This window comes from Myxocyprinus asiaticus, chromosome 14, assembly GCF_019703515.2.
Source record: "Myxocyprinus asiaticus isolate MX2 ecotype Aquarium Trade chromosome 14, UBuf_Myxa_2, whole genome shotgun sequence".
Classification (NCBI taxonomy): Eukaryota; Metazoa; Chordata; class Actinopteri; order Cypriniformes; family Catostomidae; genus Myxocyprinus; species Myxocyprinus asiaticus.
Window position 1 is genome coordinate 29,390,458 of NC_059357.1, and position 20,820 is coordinate 29,411,277.

At 40.5% G+C, this 20,820-nt stretch overlaps 1 protein-coding gene across 7 annotated transcripts in view; it reads left to right on the forward strand.

Annotated features, from left to right (window-relative positions):
• Positions 1-20,820, forward strand: part of LOC127451374 (trinucleotide repeat-containing gene 18 protein-like) — a 107,654-nt gene that overhangs the window by 64,262 nt on the left and 22,572 nt on the right. For 6 of the 7 annotated variants that reach the window (XR_007899098.1, XM_051716031.1, XM_051716026.1 and 3 more), the window contains exons 6-18: positions 2,429-2,531; positions 5,813-6,018; positions 7,738-7,884; positions 8,053-8,237; positions 8,680-9,106; positions 10,236-11,198; positions 12,026-12,177; positions 13,014-13,147; positions 15,082-15,228; positions 15,313-15,481; positions 15,998-16,370; positions 17,032-17,292; positions 20,532-20,774. Coding sequence is in view for 6 of the 7 variants with exons in the window: in XM_051716031.1 (XP_051571991.1) it covers positions 2,429-2,531; positions 5,813-6,018; positions 7,738-7,884; positions 8,053-8,237; positions 8,680-9,106; positions 10,236-11,198; positions 12,026-12,177; positions 13,014-13,147; positions 15,082-15,228; positions 15,313-15,481; positions 15,998-16,370; positions 17,032-17,292; positions 20,532-20,774 (3,510 nt within the window). In the remaining variant the exon portion in view is untranslated. The remainder of the gene's footprint in view (positions 1-2,428; positions 2,532-5,812; positions 6,019-7,737; positions 7,885-8,052; positions 8,238-8,679; positions 9,107-10,235; positions 11,199-12,025; positions 12,178-13,013; positions 13,148-15,081; positions 15,229-15,312; positions 15,482-15,997; positions 16,371-17,031; positions 17,293-20,531; positions 20,775-20,820) is intronic. The other variant, XM_051716030.1, reaches the window with a different exon arrangement.

Below are 20,820 nucleotides of genomic sequence, written 5' to 3' on the forward strand. Positions count from 1 at the left end.
GTGTAAACACACAGTACCCTTTCATGCACTTTAAAAGTTCGATTTCAGTCAGACTAAAACAATAATTTGTCTTTTTAAAATCCCATAAAATCCCAGTCAGAATTTTGCAAAGTCAGACTAATAGACCTAGATAATTGTATTGTAGCTCAGCTTCGTCTCAGCATTTTGCGCATGCATGCTCCGAAAGACAGGCGACTTGCAAAGTGTATGTAACCCAGCGTGTTTAACGTCTTTCCTTTAAATATTCAATTACGCATTGTCATATATACTTTGATATACAATTTAATACTGTAGCTCGACTACGCAAAAACCCACTGAAGTTTGATTATTACTGCGCATGTAAGCATAGTGACTGTGGTTTTATCAAAACATTTGCTCTGTTAGTTTAAGCATCCCAAACAGCCCACCATAGCAACATTGGTTAAAGCAATGAAATATGGGGGAGTGTTTGATCATTATTTTTGCAATTCCATTTGAAGAAAATACTAGCTCATAAATAACTCACTTTACATCTGAGGGAATGTAAATTGTTTAAAATTTCCAGCCTCTGTTAATATACACTTTTTTTTTTTTAAATGACGAAACCAAAGAAAAATATGTTGACGCTTTCTCACTTTTTCCCTGGTCATAGCCCATTTACGTGAATGCGCTCTGCTGCAAGGTCATTCCCACCTGTGTTTGGGAGGAGGGCTGATTCACTTTCATTTCTGAAACAACATGAGCTTTGCTATTGCTTTGGCCCAAAGTGTTTCCTGTTAGCAAAGTGTGTTAAACATTTCACCAAGACACCGCACGCTCATCTGTGTTATAAACATAATTTACAGAGCACAACTAAAGGCGGCAAACAAGCAGCACATTCTAATATGACTTTAGGTTTGTTGCTTAGCAATCGAATCTGCCTCAGAAAAGGGACCAAAAGAGAGGTGGAGAGAAAGGCATTCATTTATGTCCTCCTGTGAGCAAGGAAATTGAAGTAATAACATTAGTCCCCTCACACAGCGAGATGGTTTGAATTTACATCTTAAAAAAGTGTTAGGAACAGAGCATTGCTTGACTAATTTGCCCTCTTTTTGATGCAAACGGATAGCATGTCAGACAGGCTTTTGGTAACCTTGGAAACAGACTGAAACCTTTTCCCTGGAGCATGACAGAGATCTGTGTGCACTTTCGTCCCCCTCCTCGGTTTAGAAGAAGACAATCTCTTCTCAGCTGCTGCCTGTCAATACTGAAATGTTCGATACACTTCTAACTAAATCCCGCTCAGAAAAATTCTCTAGGTTTATCTTTTGGTAAACAAGGCTTTGCATCTTCATGTTTGTTCTTTTGGTAATTTGAAAGCTTTTTAGTTTAGTTGAGATTGTGAAATGTTGCTTGTTTTGTCTTGTCACATCTCAAAAAAGTTGAAAGAGCAGTATGACCTATTCATGACACTGCAGTGGTGTTGAAACATTGATAAGTCATTGATGGGCCTCAATGGGTTCTTGTAAATGTGATATGCAAGTCTGCATAGGTCCTCTGTGGTTTTAACTCTGCACAGTTTATAAAGGGTCCCTCTATAATCTCATACATGTGTTAAGACACTGCTTATAACTGGTGCAGAGTGTTAGGACTGATGTGTTTTTATAAAAGAGGTTCAGAAACTCTTAATAAATAAGTCTTGCCAGACTGGCAGACACTAATAAGGCTTTGATTTCAAAGGGATATTTTGCCTAAAATGTAAATGTTTTTCATGATTTATTCACCTTTTGTTGTCCTAAACCTGTATGACTCTCTTTTTGTGGGACACAAAATTTTGAACCATTCACCTGATTACATCTTTTCAAGTAACATGAGTGTGAGTAAATGATGATATAACTGTAATTTTTGGGTGAGCTATCCTTTAAGAATGGTCTAGAAATGCATCAAGTGGGGAGCATCTAAAAATTGTGAAAAGTTCAGAAATGTGAAATTCTGAAAATTGTATGGGTCAATAATGCTTTTTAAAATCATTTTAACATCAAGATTATTTTGGGGTAGAATCTCTATGTATAAGGGAAGTTGGTAGATCTTGGATCCTTTTTCTTAGGACCATTTATTTAAAGTTTTTTACAGTTCTAATTACCTTTTTGCCTTCACTAGTTCACTTCAAATGGTCCTGCAGTGTGCCAATAATTTTGAAGAGTAAAAAAAGTACAAATATTCCATGTAGTCCTTTTAGTTAATGGGGACATTAAAGCTGCATGCATAATAATGAGAAAAGAATGAACAAAATGCAGTTTACAATGGCAGTACATCATGTCACACCGTAGGACATGTCAGCATCCCAAAAGTATTTCATGTCAACTACTCATATGTCATTGGAAAACAAAAATGAACACTGAAAAAATACATTATAGGAATTTTTGGTCAGTTGTTAATGTTCTTTTTTTGGTCTGTACTAACCGTACAGGCCCAATCCATGTAGAAGAGGAACATGGAGTTGAGAGGACGCGTCACCGCAATGAACGTCTACTATCGGGACGCGTGGAACGTGAGCAGGAGAAGGTTTTAAGGTAAGATGAGGGTTCATAACTGCTGGTGTAAAGCACCCTCCCTGAGTACTCGGAGTGCATGTTGAAGCAAGCTCTCAGAGAACCCTAGAACTGAGAAGAGGCTGTCTAAGCTGCAAACTGTACCCTGAGTTTTTATAGGAGTATTACTTCAGTAATGTGAATACTGGAACATTCCACTTTTTTATTTTTTCACAGTTTCAGGTCATAATTCATTTCTTAGGTTAACTTAGGTTGACACACTCTACATTTGTGATTTATCTAAGGGTTTGTGTTTCATTGGCTGTAAATTTTAACAGTGTGGTGACCACTGCGAAGTTTCTCTATAGGAGACTGGGGGCTAAAATTACTTTGATGTTAGTCATTTTTGTGGTAAGCCAAACATTCAGACATGGGGAAAGTATGGCAGAACTATGTTGTTACTGGACAGAAAAGTACAAAAATGTACTTTTTTTTCTTTTTACATTAAGCCACACTACCTGACTTTTCAAGCGATTTTCAGGTGTGAGCACCATTTACATAATTGCCGGTCGGTAGGTAGAGACGATGCACATTAGCGTTTGCCAGTGGGAGTTAGTTAATCCCTTGACTGTTGGGACACCCTGCTGAGTTAATGGTTTCAGCACCTGGAAATCATTCTGTTGCCGGGACAGGTTCTGGTGTTCTCGTCAAGTGACCAGTGAGCTGCTTCTTTTACTGAAGAAAGAGGTCATGCTGATCTAAACATTTTCATCAGCAATCGCACTCAGCCACATATCATCACAAATGCATATGATTCTGTCACCAAGTGTTTTTCCTGGGATTCTCCTACACTAAAATGATGTTATCAGAAAGCGGAGGCACTACAGTTTGTTTTTTACGAAAGGTCATTATTCACTGAAAGCTGCATGTGGACATACACTTTCTACGGCAAGTCTCGAGAGGATAAATACACAATCACACACATTTACAAGCTAAAGTTACTCCTTGAATTGCATCCTAAATCACTCTATTACAATTGTTTATGGTTATGCAATACTCCTGTTGTTATTTCGGCGAGCTCCACGTTACAGGGAATCAGAGAGTCGGGGGGAGTCGTTATGTCCATCACCCCTCCACCATTTTGTATTAGCAAGTGTGACATACCTCTGACTGAAGAGAGCGAGATCTCAGCAAAACAGTTGGCAAGCATGACACCCTCGGCCAAAATCAAGTTGTTTGGAGTCTGCTAGTGTGACGCCGGCTTTAGGAGCTCCAGTATATCCATTCATTAATGTACGATTGCATGTACACATGAATCATGACCATGGCATTGCTTGCACCATGCTCAACTACAAGTTGAGCTACTGGATCAGAACAGTAATATTTGCACTACTTTCATGCTGTATTTCATGCTGGTTTTGCAAAGTGTGCTTTTTATTATTTGTAGTCTGTCATTTAGGGGCTGTGTCTGCTGTCCAACACTGCAAAAAAGTTGAACAGGAAGTTTTTATCATTTTTGCCAAAAGCACAGCATTTAGCTTGGAGGCCAAAAAAGCGAGCTGGTGAATTATCATTATTATTTTTATTTTTTTTTGTGCACCCTGATGTTGTGTGGAGGCTGGTGATATAGGCAGCTAATGCATAGATGTCCTGTGAAGGTGACTAATTAAAGTCTCTTCAGTACAAAATCAGTGACAGCTTAAATGTGTAGATCTTTAAAGATAATACTCTCTGCCGCCTGGGCTGAAGCTAGTTTAATCTCAGCGGACATTTTAGCACCAGTACTGAAGTGATAATGTGTGCCAAAAAGGAAATTTTCTATATTCAAGTAGCTTTAAAATGGTTTTAGAAGACTGAATGTAAGTCCGTTAATTAAAATCACCCTTTTATTAAAATAATTTAGGCCTACTTTGTAGCACGGCTTGAGCATATCCAGCCAATGCAAATTGATTCTTGCTTCTTTGATACTACCGTTGGCTAAATGGAACAACATTTTGCTCTCATTGGTCACACTCTCAGTGTACTTTTCTTAGAGTGAATTGATTTAGGCTATGGCAACAGTTCTCAGCAAATATGAGCCTTTTTTCGACGTGTGGCTCTCATTTCGAGGAGCAGAAAAAAGCCAGTTCTTCCCACTGGGGAAATTGGTTCTTATAAAAGTGACTGGCTCTCTCAGCAGGATTCTGCTGTCAGTGTCTGTTCTTAAGTGTAAAGGCAGAATAGAAGTCCAGAAGACCACATACTAGTGATTTTAGGTCTCAGTCAGAGTTAAATGGACACCAGTCCTCCTACTGGGCTTGAATAAGGAAGGATTTTGGAATGTTAAAGCATCTATGGCTTTTTATGACAATTTCCTGATCATACGATGTGGACACCTGTATGTTTGGCACTTGGCGGTCTTTTAAAGGTCCACTCAGTCATTTTTTATGTATATGGTCTTGGATTTCCGCTGACACCTAGGGGCATGGATACAGCATATCAGATGCCAAATTCACTATTCACCGTTAGCCAGGATTAATTTAATTCATGAGTGAAAGTGTCCAATAATAAGGCAGTTACTGAGATTAAGCGAGTTGTATTCGGATGGTCATGTGATCCTAATATGACAGCCCCCATGAGGAGACCCTCTCCATGTAGAATAAAACTGCTTTTATTATGTTACTGATATGATTGGAGTCCACATCTCATGTGAACGTTCATGATTTTATACAACATTATACAACATGAATTTCTTTGGAGTAAAACTTTTTTTAATGATGAAAAATGACTGAGTGTACCTTTTAAGGAATTTAGTGTATTGACCTATAATGCAATGTTTTGTCGAGTATAGCAATTATCTATAATAATTTTCTTTATTTATCACACATTATACATTTGCACAAATACAGTGAAATTCTTCTTTTTCACAAATCCCAGCTAGGCTGGGGTCAGAGTGCAGGGTCAGCCATGATACAGCACCCCTGGAGCAGATAGGGTCAAGGGCCTTGCTCAAGGGCCCAACAGTGGCATCTTGGCGGTGCTGGGGCTTGAACCCCCAACCTTCTGATCAGTAACCCAGAGCCTTAACCGCTGAGCTACCACTGCCCTTTTTTTTTTATAGGAGGCTTTTGAATAGAAAATGTTAATTTTCTGTTTTAAAATATCTTTGAGTTAATGTTCATTAAATGATCGTTTATATAATTTAATCATTGTTTTTATTTTCATTTGCCATTATTACATTTTATTATTTCGTATATACTGTATATTTGGCTAGATATCAGCACAGGCCATTAAAAACCCCATATTGGTCAACCACTAACATGTATGTCTCTTCTAATTCGTAGAGAGAGTAAAGAGTTGGCAGAATACACTCAGTTGCATCCACCAATAGTGTCCGCTAGTGGACTGAACCCCAACCTGATGGTGACTGGAGGACCGACTCTGGCTGGTGCAGGCCGCTGGCCTGCTGACCCCACCTCCCACTTGGCCTCCCACCCCTGGCTGCCACGCCCTGGAGCCCCCTCCATGTGGCTGTCTGACTCTCCATATGGTACCCACCTTTACTTGCTTATGTTTTTGTAAAACTGATGTCATCTTTAAATAGTTACTGCCATGCACTTTATTCTTATTTTACATTTACATTTATTCATTTAGCAGACACTTTTATCCAAAGCGACTTACAAAAGAGGAACACATAAGTGAATCATCTTAAGGAGACAGTGGTACGAAAAGTGCCACATTACAAAGTTTCATTAGCATCAGAATAGCATTCGAAACAGATTAAAGTGCAACAAGAATTTTTTTTTTTTTTAGTGACTGGTTAATTGCTCATGGAAAAGATGTGTTTTTTGAAGACAGATAGTGAGTCAGCTTCACAGATGTAGTGTAGGGAAGGTCATTCCATCAACATGGTATGATGAAGCCGAAAGTCCGGGAAAGTGTTTTGGTGCCTCTTTGTGTTGGTAAAACAAGGCAACGTTCCTTAGCCGACCGCAGGCATCTAGTGGGCACGTAGCTCTGCAGAAAGGATTTTTTGGCTGGCAGCCAGTGAAGAGAGACGAGGAGTGGTGTAACATGCGCTCTCTTTGGTTGATTAAAGACCAGACGTGCTGCTGCATTCTGGATCATTTGCAGGGGTCTAATTGCACATGCAGGGAGGCCTGCAATGAGAGCGTTACAGTAGTCCAGTCTAGTTATGACAAGTGACTGAACAAGAAGTTGTGTGGCATGTTCAGAGAGGAAGGGTCTTATCTTCCTGATATTGTAGAGTGTAAATCTAAATGATCTTGTGGTCTTTGAGATGTGTTCTGTGAAATTATTTTGTTATCGATGGTTACCCCTGGATTTCTGACCGTTCCGGAAGCTGTTACTGTAGTTGCACCCAGCTGCACGGTGATGTTGTGTACGGTGAAAGACAAGGAGTTCAGTCTTGGCTGGGTTAAGTTGCAGGTGGAGTTCCTTCATCCAGGCCGAGATGTCTGCCAGGCTGGCAGAGATTCAAGCAGTCACTGTGGTGTCGTTGGGCTGGAAAGACAAGTAGAGTTGCGTGTCATCAGCGTAACAGTGGTAAGAGAAACCATGTGCCTGAATAATGGGTCACAGTGATGTTGTGTATATAGAGAAGAGAAGTGGCACTGAACCCTGAGGTACCCCAGTAAGTAGCTGATGTGGCTTGGACACCTCACCTCTCCAGGCTACCTTGAAGGACCTACCTGAGAGATAGGAATTAAACCAGTCATGCACAGTTCCTGTGATGCCCAGATTTGAATGAGAAATAAATGATTGTGGGTCACAATCAGTTTGGAATGCGGCTGATCTGTTGTGAATGAGATTTGAATTATTTCCTCTAGGCAGTCTATTGGCCTGCCAGATGGTTCAAGCATTTTGTCTGGGCTGAGTGTTTTAGACATTCTTAGAAACAGTCAGTCTCTCTCTATTACTTTCCATCCAAGAATAACAGTGAACAGCACGGTCAGTTCACAGCTCTCTGACGTACATATTTCTGTCTAGACTTCACTTAAAAAACAAGAATGACCCCTAAGAAAATTGCTGCAGTTTAAGTGCTGTGACTTTTGGCAGGGATTCAAGGAGGTCCATGCTCTGCACACAGGGGTGAGATTATGGTGGGAATGGTGTTTCTCTTGGGAATGAACACTTCAGTGTCCGCAAAGCTGCCAGAAAGCAGTGCAAATGGACCATCAACTACAAGTGTGTTGAAATGAAGGGCCCCTGTTAAGTCAACCAATGCTCTTCCCTCTGTTATGTACAGGACTGGGTACCCCCTCACTTCATCAGGGCCTGCCTCCAGGATATCCTTCTGCCTTAACGGGCTCCATTCCACCACCATACCAGTTGGCTCGAGACCCACAAACCGGACAGCTGGTTGTTATTCCCACCGAGCATCTGCCGCACTATGGTACATCCTGCACATTCTCCACAATTTCTGCATTTATATTTTTCGGTGTTGTCTGTATCGTGTGAGTGTGAGTGCTATATTTTAACATGTCATATTCTATTTATGTAATGCATCAGAATTTATATACTTGATAAGTGATGCTCAAATCTTCCCCTGTTCTCTGAAAAGCTGACATGCTAGAACGCGGCCCCCCGCTGTGGTCAGCAATGTACCCACCAGCAGGAAGCTCTCTGCAGCACGCCCATCAGCTGCAGCTCCTCTCACACCAGCAGCTCCTGCGCCAACAGGAGCTCTACATGATCCAGCACCAGACCGCACAGGTTATGGAACTGCAGAGGAATGCACAGTTAGTGGTATGAGACTTTGTCTCTGTCAATGTCATTATAATGTGGGGAGGTACTTCTGTGTTTCTCATTTAGTAATCCTTAAGGCCTCTTCACACCAGGTTTGAATTTTTGGCATGACAACAATTTAAAATGAAATGACGCATCTCTATGCACTCCTTCATATTGAGTCCAAAATATTGTACTGTGATCTGTTGTTTTTAATTTTTATTTGAAGAATCTAGGGGTTTGTTTTGTTTTTGTTGTTTTTTTAAGTGAAATATCCAGCACATTAACAAAGCTTGCACAAAATCAAGTATTTATTGAGACCACATGCAACCTTTGTCAGTCAAAGTCTTGACAGTTAAATGAGAGTGATGGAAATTTGGCTTCTGACTATGTGTGAAGAGACTTTTAAATTTTACACAATTGAGGTGTGTTTAACTATGGATAGTTTTTCTCACTGGTGCAGGAGAGACTAAATGCAAGTCAAACGAGGGCACATTTGGAGGAAAAACCAGACAAGAGAGGAACCGAGGGGACCAAAGCCAGTCTCTCTGGCATCCCTGCTCCATCAGTGCACTCACGCAAGCCTCCCTTGCGCTCCCCGACCCCCTCTACCTCTTACAGCAAAGCCCTCACACCCCAACCTGTCCAGCCGCTGCCTTCACCTGTCACTGCACTGAAGTCTGAGGAGAGACCCAAGGTGGAGAAGTCTCTCTCTCAGCAGCCCTACTCACACTCGCCATCTCCTGCTCCACACCCGGTCAGCCCTGCTCCTTCCTTACCCCCTCCTACCTCCCCCATCCGGCCCAAAGAAGAGACCGTGGAAGTGCCTGACAAAGAATCACTTAGTCTACAGAAGCAAGCTTCTGCTCCCTTCCCATCCATGTACCCTGGTAAGTGAGAAGCATCATCTTTCCCAAATTAAATGTCCAGGATTGAGCCTGCTTAAAGGGAATAGTTCACCCAAAAATGAAAATTCAATCATTCACTCAGTCACTTACTCACCTTCATGTCGTTCCAAACCTTTGTCTGTCTGTCCTCTGTGGAACACAAAAGTTGAAATTTGAACACCGTTCAGGTTGCTCTCTTCAATGCAATTTTGATGAATGAGGACTGGAGCTGTCAAGTTGTGCCCAAAAAGGACTCAAAACACCATAAAATTTATCCATATTACTAATGTGCTATATTTTAAGTCTTTTGAAGCCATACAATAGCTTTGTGTGAAGAAGAAACCGAAATTTATGCTGTCAGTCTTTCAAAATTTCTAAATTTTTGTTCCACAGAAAAAAGTCATACAGGTTTTATAACATTATGAGGGTGGGTAAATTATGACAAAAGTTAGCATTTTTGTTTGAACTATTCCTGTAATTGTCTACTACGTAACTGCTGCAGCTATAGATTTGCATGTTCGCATAATGTAATTAGTGTTTATTTGCATAGTGCAAAATAAATGAGAAAGATACTAATCAAAAACCAAAAGGAAAGTCGTTTAATCATGCATGGCCATTAATCACCATAGTGCTATTTTTTAGAAAATATGTTTAGGCTGGGCCCGGGAATCCACATAGGACAGTAATCAAAAGCAGTGCACTATTCTTGATGTCAGAATGTGCAGGGTAGTGCAGTCTTAATGAGCAGTCTGCAAATATCCTCACATATGGGATTACCAGCTGCCACTTCACTGGAATAGAGACTTCTTATGATAGCAGGCCTTTTGTACCCATATCCCCTGGCGGTTTCCCTTTAAAAATGTTCAGTGCTCAAAATAAATAGATTTCCTGCTCACGTTGCATTCTGAATGTATGAGTATGCAAAAGCGTGTTGCTCTGTGTGTATATAAGGGCTTATGGGATGCTCGTGCTGAGGCCATTTGGATCATGAAAGTTTCATAAAGCCCCCATGCCGAAGAACATGTTGGGTGATTAATCACATTGTCATTCTGTCACAGGGAACTAAAGCCCCTCTACTCTGCAAAAGCATCCCAAGCCCCTCAAACTGCTCTGTTTTCTGTTTCCTTGGCAGAAATTCCTCCCGGTTACCCATACCAATCAATAACAGCTCCGTTCGGCAGCCATTACCCATACCTCCTCCAACCGGCTGCTGCCGCAGACGCTGACGGCCTGGCACCAGATGTGCCGTTGCCGGCAGAGACCTCGGAGCACTTGGTGAGTGCTGCAGATGTCAAACCTCGGCACTTGTGTTCTCCAGTAGTGGTGGAGCCACTGCAGGCTGCCAGAGATCCAGAGACCATGGAGGAGAGCAGCCCACAATTCAAAAAAGAGCCAAGCCTGGAGGACAACATTGACACCATTACCCAGAATGTCCTGAGACCCCTCCACTCGGTCAGTGGTGCTGCATCCATCAACACTCAAGACTCTAGCAATCCCATAGAGGCCGAGGCCCACCCTAGATCCAGAACTGAGAATGAAGAAGAACAGGATGGAAAGGAGGCCATCAAAGTTGAAGTGGCCTCCTCAAGCCATCCAGAGTTGTATAACACATCAAGCCCAGACTCTGAAAGAATCACCACAGCAGAAGCTGCAGAAAGCTCAATCGGTCTTGTAGACCAAGCCTACCAACCCTCATCGAGTTACATTACTGTGTCTTGTGACATCCAGCCAGCAAACCCGCCCTTAGATCTTTCTGATAGACTGAAACCGGTAGAACCTGTCCCTGATGCTCTTGACCTGGTGTCCAAACATGACAATCTGTTCCTCCCAAACCGCAGCCCTCCTCACCTTCAGCCCTCTTCCCCACCAGTGCCCATCCTACCTGAAGACCCCATGGCAGGCTTGATTGCCCTGGTCACTGCCAGCGAGCTCCCGCAGGCCGGACCTGTGTGTATTCTTTCAGAGGTGTCTAGCTCTAGATCTGAGCTCTGCCCGGGTGTCAGTCCACTAGAGTCCACTGCTCTGGAGGGCATGGCCCTGCTCAGCCAGATTGCAGAGCTGGAGATGCAGAGGCAACCCAGTGATGACACACAGGGTGAGTCTCATTTCATTGAGAGGATGGAACAGTGAAGGATGAAGGAAATGAATTGTGAACTTGTGCACTGCAACAGTGTAGCAGGGTGGGGGTGGTTTAGGAGAGATCTATTTCAAAACCAGACTACTCCCTACAAAGGCAGCAGCATTCAAAAGCAGTATCCTAACAGTCATGGCACCTCATAAGTGACTGTTTTGGAGCAGTCTACATAGGTAGTGACTTTATGTGCCATACATATATCGCTCCTAACACGAAGCGCACAAGAGACTTGACTCGACTTATTTAAATAGAGTTTGCCGTTGAAATATGACGATACTCTTATAGGCATAAAGATATACAGCATTCAAATATAAGGTAAAACATTTTTAATTTTTAAACTATATTTTATCAATACTTCAATACATAATTAAATCATCTACCTTATGGAACAGCCTTTGGGTCTGGAACGTAACTATGATGCCTTAAAAATGCTGCCTCTGTAGGCAGCTCACTACATTTTGGAGCAGAGCAATAGTTTTTTTTTCTCTGTACTTTATTGTAGCGTAAAATGTGTTGAGTGCAAAACTTGTTTTAGCTCAAGTGAACATCTTCTCCAGTGCTACATGTTCTTTCCATCACCTAGAATGCATCATGCAGCGCATAAGTACATTAAAGAAGAAATAAATGCACAGCTAGCTGGTCTTTTTCTCACATAACGTGTTAAATCCATTAAGGCATTCTGACACAAAAACACCCATATTTACAGATGTTTTGGAAAAAGTGGGGCTGCCCCGTGCTGCCTGGAGGTAATTAATGTTGGTATCGATCGTGTGTTTGTGTGTGTGCAGGCGTAATGCACTGTGGGCTGGACAGTCTGCTGGAAGCTGCCAGGCAGGTCCTCCTGGAGGCCATCGAATGTCAGCCTGAGGTTATCATCCGCCTCCCACGAGAGCTCAAACCTAACAAGAAATACAGCTGGAGACAGAAGAAAGATGAACCTGTATGCAGGCCTTTTTCTGACTTATTTCCTCTGTCTTATTTCAGCTTATGCGCTAGAGGTTAAACTCTGTTACATTGAATTTGCATGTTTTTGACACATTGAATAGTAATTCTGGTATGTTTCTAATTTGAAATATTTACAAATTCTAGCAGTGTTTTAAGGATAGGATAGTACTTAATACATCCCCTGATGTAAATTGAGTAATACATTATCGAGAATAAATGAAAAATGTAGCAATGTTTTAATGTCTAGCAATGTAAAAAAAAAATTACATATTAGCAATTTAAAAAATCTAGCTATGTTTTAATTTTTACGTTCAGCAATGTTTATATATTTTAGCTGTTACTTGTTTTATGAACTCTAGTCATGTTCTGATTTCTACGTAAAGCAATGTTTACAATTCTAGTTGTAGAGTTTACACCTTATCGATGTTTACATTTTTACTAGTTAGAATTGTTACATTTTGCAGTGTTTAAAAAAAAATATTTGCAGTGTTTACAAATTTTAACTGTGCGAATTTTACTGTGGTTACAAATTCTTGCTATTTTAAAAGTTTCACGTTTAGCAGTGTTTACAAATTTTAGCCTGTGTTTGAATTGTTACGTTTTGCAGTGGTATTTATAGCAGTGTTTGCCATTTCACACAGGGATTTTGGCAAAGCAAAGCCAATCCAGTCTAAGCTATAGGCCTATATCACAGCAAGCTTTTAGCGAATAGTACTTAAGCCTCTAACATTTTAACATTGAGGTGATTTAACCCAGATGATTAACCCACAGCCCCTGTTACAGCTGCTGACTAAGTACTGGCTAAAGTAATCTTGTTCTCTCTCTCTTTAGATGTTCTCCAAGTCTTCTTTGGGGTCAATGGATGCTGTGGAAGTGGACTACCGCGTGAGACTCACCGAGCTGCAGCAGCGCTACAAAGAAAAGCAACAAGAGCTGGGCAAACTGCAGAGACGGAAAGACAAAGAGTGAGTTTCCCAATTGCTATCTTGTCTCCCTTTATACCAGTGCTTCTGGACTGGTTTTGCTTCTGGACCAGATTTTACATTGAACATCAAGTGGCAACCCAACACAGTACCAGATTTTATTATTAAAAAAACAAAAACATCCTTCAAATAAATCTAATTTATTGATATTACCATAAACTAGGGATGTCAAAAGTACAGCTATTTCGGTACAGAGTTGGTACTAATATAAAAAAGATGTAACAATAACAGTGTAACAAATGCAGTACTGGAATTACCGGCATAATTCAAAACCCCCACGCTGTCTGACTGACACAACTGCTTTCAAATGCTCATACACAAACTTGACATGTTTAGGAAAAAATGAATGCACTATTAATCAAATTAAAATTGTGATATGTCCTAGTATGATTATTATACCACAGAAGGCTGTGATTTCTGCTGCATCCGAATATACATACTTCTCTACTATAGTATGCCAATGCAGGTATGTTAGAATCTTCAGTATTCATGAAGCTGTAAGCGAGAAATACCCGGATGTCCTACTATTTCCGGTGAGATTCTGATGTGCGGAACAACTGGACACTTTACTATCCTTTACTATATTTACTAGCCTCTGGAGCTGAGGAGATGTCACCTTCAAATGCTTGATTTTTTTTTATTTATTTTTTTACTTCAGAGAACAGCAAGTCGGATGGCTCTTCTCAACCCGCGAGTGATATACTACCAAAAAATTGCTTCTTGTTCTTAAATGGTTTTTAACAAATCCAGAGCGAATTATGTACGCGGTTGTTGTTCTTACGTCATATATTCGGGTCACTGGTCAATAGTCACATCCCTGGATGAAGTATGCCCGAAATCTATTCATACTACTGGCATGCAGACCTAAAGTATGTACTGTTTTACAAGCGGTGTCCTTCATCAAATACAGTACATACTGTGACAGTGCACGGTTTCGGACGCAAGGTTATTCTGCATGTGCTGTGTGAAGCCGCTCATACACTTAAAAACTCAACATTTTTACCACCACGTGCGCATTGCATCTTGTAGGAGGTGGCAAAGCAGAGCACTCGTTCACTGGGAAGCGCACAGCACATGCAGACTATATATTTATACAAATAATCACAGCATTTGCTCTAATAATCACACTGGGCAACATAACCAACCGTTTTTCTGGTGTGAAGCTACCATAAAAAACACACGGAAACAGAAACTAAAATGCAATGGTATGTTGAAAAGTAATTGTTCTATCAATTAATTTGATTAGACACAATTTTGATGATGAGATTAAAAATGGAATTTAGAAAAACTAAAACAAAAATAAAAACTTGGGATGGTCCAGTAGAGCCTTCTTAAAAAAAAACTTGAAGCAATGCTTACTTAATTGAGAAACACCTGAATTTGTTTTTATTTATTATTTACATTTGATATTTAACTTTTTAAATAGGCTGTGTAGTCTGCTTAATAGCAAATTACACATTTTTGCTGTGGTATCGAAATTGATGAGAATTGTGAAATTGTACTGGTATCGGTACTGACTACATTTTGGTATCGTGACAACCCTACCATGAACTGCAAAAGTCAAAATATGTACAATTATTAACATGACGTAAGTTGAATAGGACAAATAATTACTTTGTAAATGCATAAATGACAGCAGAAGTGAGATTTACACATTGTCCCTAACCACTGGGACAAATATTGTATTAGCACTAATATTACTAAGCCTTTGAGATCAGTTTTCCCTCCCTTTTTAAAAGTTGATAAGCCTATTTATTTTGCTCTCTTTACCATGCTCGATTATACGATTAGTTGCATTTTAATATTTCCATTTCGCATTGTATTTTCCCTTTGTCCATTAACTCCATTAATATCAGCCTTCTTGATGTCCACTAAATATCAAGCAGTCTGTAATTTATAATACCTGGGATTCATAGAGAGAAACATCAGCAGCATCAACAGTTCCAGCAGCAGGAGAGCAACAGGAGTTTGGCCCGCAGGGGCCCGGGACGGCCTCGAAAGAGGAAACATGGCTTGTGCGCACTGTCTCCACCCTCCAGCAAGCTGGATTCGAAGTGTGCAAAGTGAGTGTGTATCTCAGGCCCTATAGAGCCCAGCTGTGCTCCACAAAGCCTGGCCCTGAAGCTGAACGCCGTGTTGTTTTGCAGGTTGGGCAGAAGCATGCTGTACTCTGAGGACTCTGAGAGCGGCGAGGTGGTGAGGAAGCGCTTTCGGGCCTCTAATAGAGATGAGGAGGAGGACGATAGCAAGGCATTGAGACTGAAGAAGAAAAAGACCTGGAGTGAGCAGGAGGCATCTTCAAGCTTCTCTCACGAGGTCAGTCTCTAGCCATACTAGAATCCTTCAAAGCATTTCAAGGTCCTATAGAGCTGAATGAACAATTGGGTTTTTGGTAAACAAACATTTTGTTTACAGTCAGAGCTGTGATGCAGTGGTAAGCGTACATGCTCCAGACTTTGCGCTGTGCCGCTCATACGGGTGATGCAGGTTCAAATCTGGCCCGCAGTGTGTTCTGATGCAATCACTCTAAGTCTGTTTGATAAAGAGGCAAAAGCATAAATCAGGGTCCCTCAAATAAAAAATTGTGACTTGTGAATCTTTTCTAGTTGTGCCCAGTTTTAAAATATTTTATTGGCTAAAAATGGCTCTTTTGTAGTGCAACCTCTCTAAAATGATTAAAACCCTTATCTATCAATCACAAACAACTAGAAAAGTCTTGGAAATTCATTGGACAAAAGGTGTGGGAACCCTGCAAAGAATGTTCTTATTCTTCTGATGCATTTTTTTATTGCCAGGGCTCTTCCTAAATGTAGCATTGTTCCCTTTTAATAGGTGCCTAAAATGGGCATGAAGAAGAGCAGAGTGAGCGAGCAGGAGCTGTTGGCATCCAAACTCGACAAGGCCTTGTCCCTCACTAAACTGAGTAAACTCAGGAAGCCCTCTTGTAAATTTGTAGACGGTTCCTCAGGGAAGTCCAGGGCGAGCTCTGGAAGCAGGATCTCCTTGCTCACCGACATAGACATGAGAGTCAAGATGGGGAAATCAAGCCTGTCAAAAGATTTTGGCATCTTTCACAAGTCTTCCAAAGGAGGTAAAAGTAAAATGGCCACCAAAACGAAGCCTTCAGATCCATGCCTTAAGGGGAAAGGCCAGCGGAAAGCACCTTATTCTCCACTGAGGTCAGAAATCAGCAGCTATTCAAACAGTAAGTCAAACATTTTTTAAAATTCTGATTAGGTGAATAAATGCTAAAGAAGTGTTATTGCTGATGTAAACAGTATACATGGAACAAGCATTTTTTTCCTCTGCTAAAAATATTTTTCCTTTTTTTAATTTTTTTTTACATTTTTTATTTTTATAAAGCACTAGTACCCTAGAAATGACGATATTTTGATGTTTTTGTTTATAACGGTTGTCTGTTTTTCATACTAGTGCTATGGTGCTGCATGTGATTAGATGTACATTTTACATGTCCTGTGGTGTGACATGTTATACTGCTAAATGCTTTGATTATGCCTGCAGATTTTTTTACTTGCATTAATTGAGAGACTACATGTTATATTTTTACTTCATTCAAAAATGTATTTGTCACACAGCAGGACCATTTAAAATAAACTAGTGAAGGCAATAAAGTTTAGATTAAAAAGTGTTGAAAATCTTAAAAGAAATAGTCTTAAAAGAAAAATGTACACTTTACCTTTTATACATTCATATTTTAATTCAAATATTTTTGTTCCTTTAAGGTCCATGGACTATATGCCCCAACCAAGTATACTTGTTAATCAGTTGTTAGTTTGAGTTTTGAGTTCATGACATTCAAGCTTTTAGACCGCAGTCCTGAATTAAGTCTTTGTAATTTGCTCCAGACACAGATTCAGAAGAGGATGAATCACTGAAGGATGGCTGGCCTCCCAGCTCCATGCTGGGAAGAACAGTCCCACGTCCACAGCTCCCCAGCCTGTGCAGCACTCCATCCAAGAAAAAGCACTCGTCATCCAAGAGAGTCTCTTCATCTTCATCATCATCACTGAAGTCCAAGCAGGCGGCCAAAGAGAGGAAACATAAGCACTTTGCTTTATTGCTACAGGAGGCAGGAGTCAGCTCCTCCGAGGACTCATTTGACCAAGGTTAATAAAGCATACCTCACTATACACAGAATGAAGATGGCAGTCCCCTTGGTTTTAAGATTGTTTTTTTTGTTTTTTTGGTGTGTCTTGTATTTTTAACCGTGACCCATTGGTCATTATGACATTTTTCCTGAGAAGCCATTTTAAGATGCTTGCGTCAGAATTTGCTACCTCACATCCTGTATATAATATAATTGGCTCTTGTTAGAGTCCCTTTTAAATGCTTACTTTTATAGAAATATCTTGCTATTGTGCATTAAATGTGTGTGGCTGTGTGGAAAGTTCTTTCTCAATTGTATTACAGTTTGGTACCCAAGCTTTATTAAACATGCTGAGTTCATTTTTACTGAAAGTAAAGAAACGCAGTGTTCTCTGTCTCTCTCTCGCTACATCTCTTGCTGTAGAGTGTTAGACTGCAACGCTCCATGCTCCCGATTTCCTCTGTTGTTCAAATATCCCTTTCACCAGTGAAAAGCTGACACAAGGACACCTCTGCATAAATCCAGCACTCATGATCAGTGTTGATGAGATTCATTAGGCCGAAATGAGTTTGAAAGTATAACTAATTTGTTCTTGGGTTCTCTAAAGAGATCAGATATTTAACAGATGAGAAAATGTTGAATTGAGATTAGATTGATGTTGGCTAATAGTTTTCTGCATTTAAAAAATGTATATACATTACTCACTACCACTCACTATTTGAGTTATAAATTAGGGCAGATCTCGTTAAAATCAGTTGTAGTAGAGCTTACTACCTTTAAATGAAATTTTACTCACTAAATCAACATACACTACTACTAAAATTATTATTTACTCACCTTGATGTTGTTCCAAACCTGTATGACTTAATGGGCTTGAATGAGGGCGAGTAAAGTTATGATAAATTTTTTGGGCAAACTAACCATTTAAAACAAAATGTACACTGTAATATGAGATTATAATGGACATTTGTTTTTAATATTTTAACTTCCAATGTGTGAACATCAAAAAGTATTATGGGATATTTGGAAAATAGGGTTCTCCCTGATTTACTAAAAAATGAATAACCTAGCTTCTCTAGACTGCTCGCTCTCTTCTTGCAGCTGCTTGGCCACCCCTCCACCTCTGACCCCTTCTCCTACCCATGATGCTTTTGAATGTCTTATCGGTCTGTGCATTTGCTTGTCCTGCCGCAACAAAATAAGAAGCAAATTGCAGGGCAGCCAGCTGTCAGCGTGAGGTCACTGTCCATGTCACCTGAGCCATGAGCATTGTTCTGTAAGTAGGCCACCACCCTTTTTTGCTGTGACTTCTCAATAATTTCTACTAATTTGTGTTTACACTGTTAAAGTACCAAAACACAAAGAAAAAAAGACTGGATTAAATGGAAGAGGTGTTGAAAATGCCTTTTTAACACGCTCACCTCCTGTTACAAGCCCTGAAGCCATGGTTTTGTCCGGATTTGGCTGAATCACAAGTTTAGGAGAAGTGCTTTTTAGTTTTTTTCCATTCATGTTATGATATTTTTTTTCCTCCCGAGAACACATTTATTTATTTATTTGTGTGCAGATAGCTTTCAGCCACTTTTATATTATTAGAAGCCAGTAAGTACATAATGCAGTAGTGTTTCTTGTTGAGAATTCTACAAACTGGTCATTATTAAGATTGTGTTAAAGGAATATTCCGGGTTCAATACGGAGGGAAACAGGAAACCTGTTTTAATTGTCACGTTTAGCAATTATATTTGGTGATGCTAGTGGCATAGAAATTACACACTTTTTTAACTTTTAACCTTTTCTTATAGACTAAAATCATTATCTTCTCTGTGACTGTCCTCACAGAGCCTGCTTTGTGTTCCTCTGCTTTCTTTCTGTAAACATCCTCTGCTTGCTATCATGTAATACATGCTTCAGATTTTAACCCTGTTGTCAGAAACTGTGGCATCTGTAAATTTATGTGCACGGAATGACAAATGCAAGTCCTTGTCTGCTACAAAAACCACGTACCTTTCTCATGCCTATAACAAACTCACCTCTGGCTTCGGCAACTCACAACCGCAATCAAACATCCTGTTTGTCTGTGTCTGTTTCCATCTCCTAACTTGTCCCTCGCCCTCCAGAGATCAGGAGAAAAGGGGGTGTTATTGAAAGCGGGTACCAACTGTCTTACAGTTAGTCTTTAAGAATTTTTCTGCCCTTTTGTCTGTTTAGACAAGCGCCGTGCCGAACAGCCTTTCTTAGTCAGGGAATCTGCCAGCAACCTGCAGCGCTTGTGGCTTATTTCTATTCCCATTTCTCCCTCGGCGATTCGGCTCGTTCAGCACAATGGTCGAGACCACTTAACTGGCTTCTCTAATTTGGTCTGGGCTTTTGCATTCCCGTCCCCTCTCAATTTGGAGCGAGCCAGCAGCCATGCTGATTTTAAATCCTGCCCTGAAGCTCTGTGGGTTTGAAAGTTACGAGATCCTGGCAACCCAGCTTAGTATGAGACCAGGCTTTGTCCCCCACTGGTAATCTTGTGTAGTGGTGGGTGGGCTGCAGCATTTGAGCAAGAACACATTAATCTAGCGAAAGTCATCTTCCATGGTGCTAGATAGAAGATGGGAAACGCACTATCCTGAGCGCCAGATTGAGAGGAACACTGCATCTGGCAGAATGATCCATTAGGGGTAGTAATCTAGTATTCATTGCTATGCAGATTGAATTAAATTGTTTGATGTTCCATGCCACAATTCTAGAACTTGCAGAGAAAATGGTTATTATATGTCGGATATTTTTTATTTAATTGCCTGGGATTAAAGACCCCATCAAATTGCTTGACAATCGCAGTTTTCTGTCCTGTGGTTTCTTTTGGAAACTGGAAGTTTAGGCAGGATATATCAAAATGGTCATTCAAAATAGGCTATATGCTGTAGTTATTATAAAGCCATGAATCATGATTTGCTAGTCAGAGCCAAATGGTATTACAGGTAGGGAAATACTCGTTCTAGAGAGCATTTGTTTGGACAAAAATGTGTGTAGTGCAGCATGAGTCATCCAATAGTTTTGAGAAGAGAGAGACTCAAATTTAAATGTATATATCTGTGAAAAGGGAAGTTTGTAAAACTCCAATTTGGTTTCATGGGGTCTTTAAGCACTTGATTAAATAGCAGATGATTAAAATAGTGGATTATGTCATGGGTGAATTTAATCTTTATTCAGGTCTGAAACTTCAAATGTTCCAGCATATGTATTAAATATTCTCCTTCCCATCGTTAACAGAATATTTCACCGAGGGGGATGATTATGAGGATGATGATGACGATGAAGAGGATGAGTATGATTATGAGCTTGATGAGAGTGATGGGCTGTGTTCAACATCCATAGAAGAGAGTGGGCTTGGTCTACTGGCCCGCTTTGCCGCGAGCGCCATCCCGAGCCCCATTGTCACCAATCCGCTCTCCATTGTCCAGCTGGAGGCCAAAAAGAAAGCCAAGAAGAAAGAGGAAAGGCAGAGCCTTCTTGGTAAGAAAGTGCTCTTCCTGCTAGGATTGTATGTTGCGTGTATTTT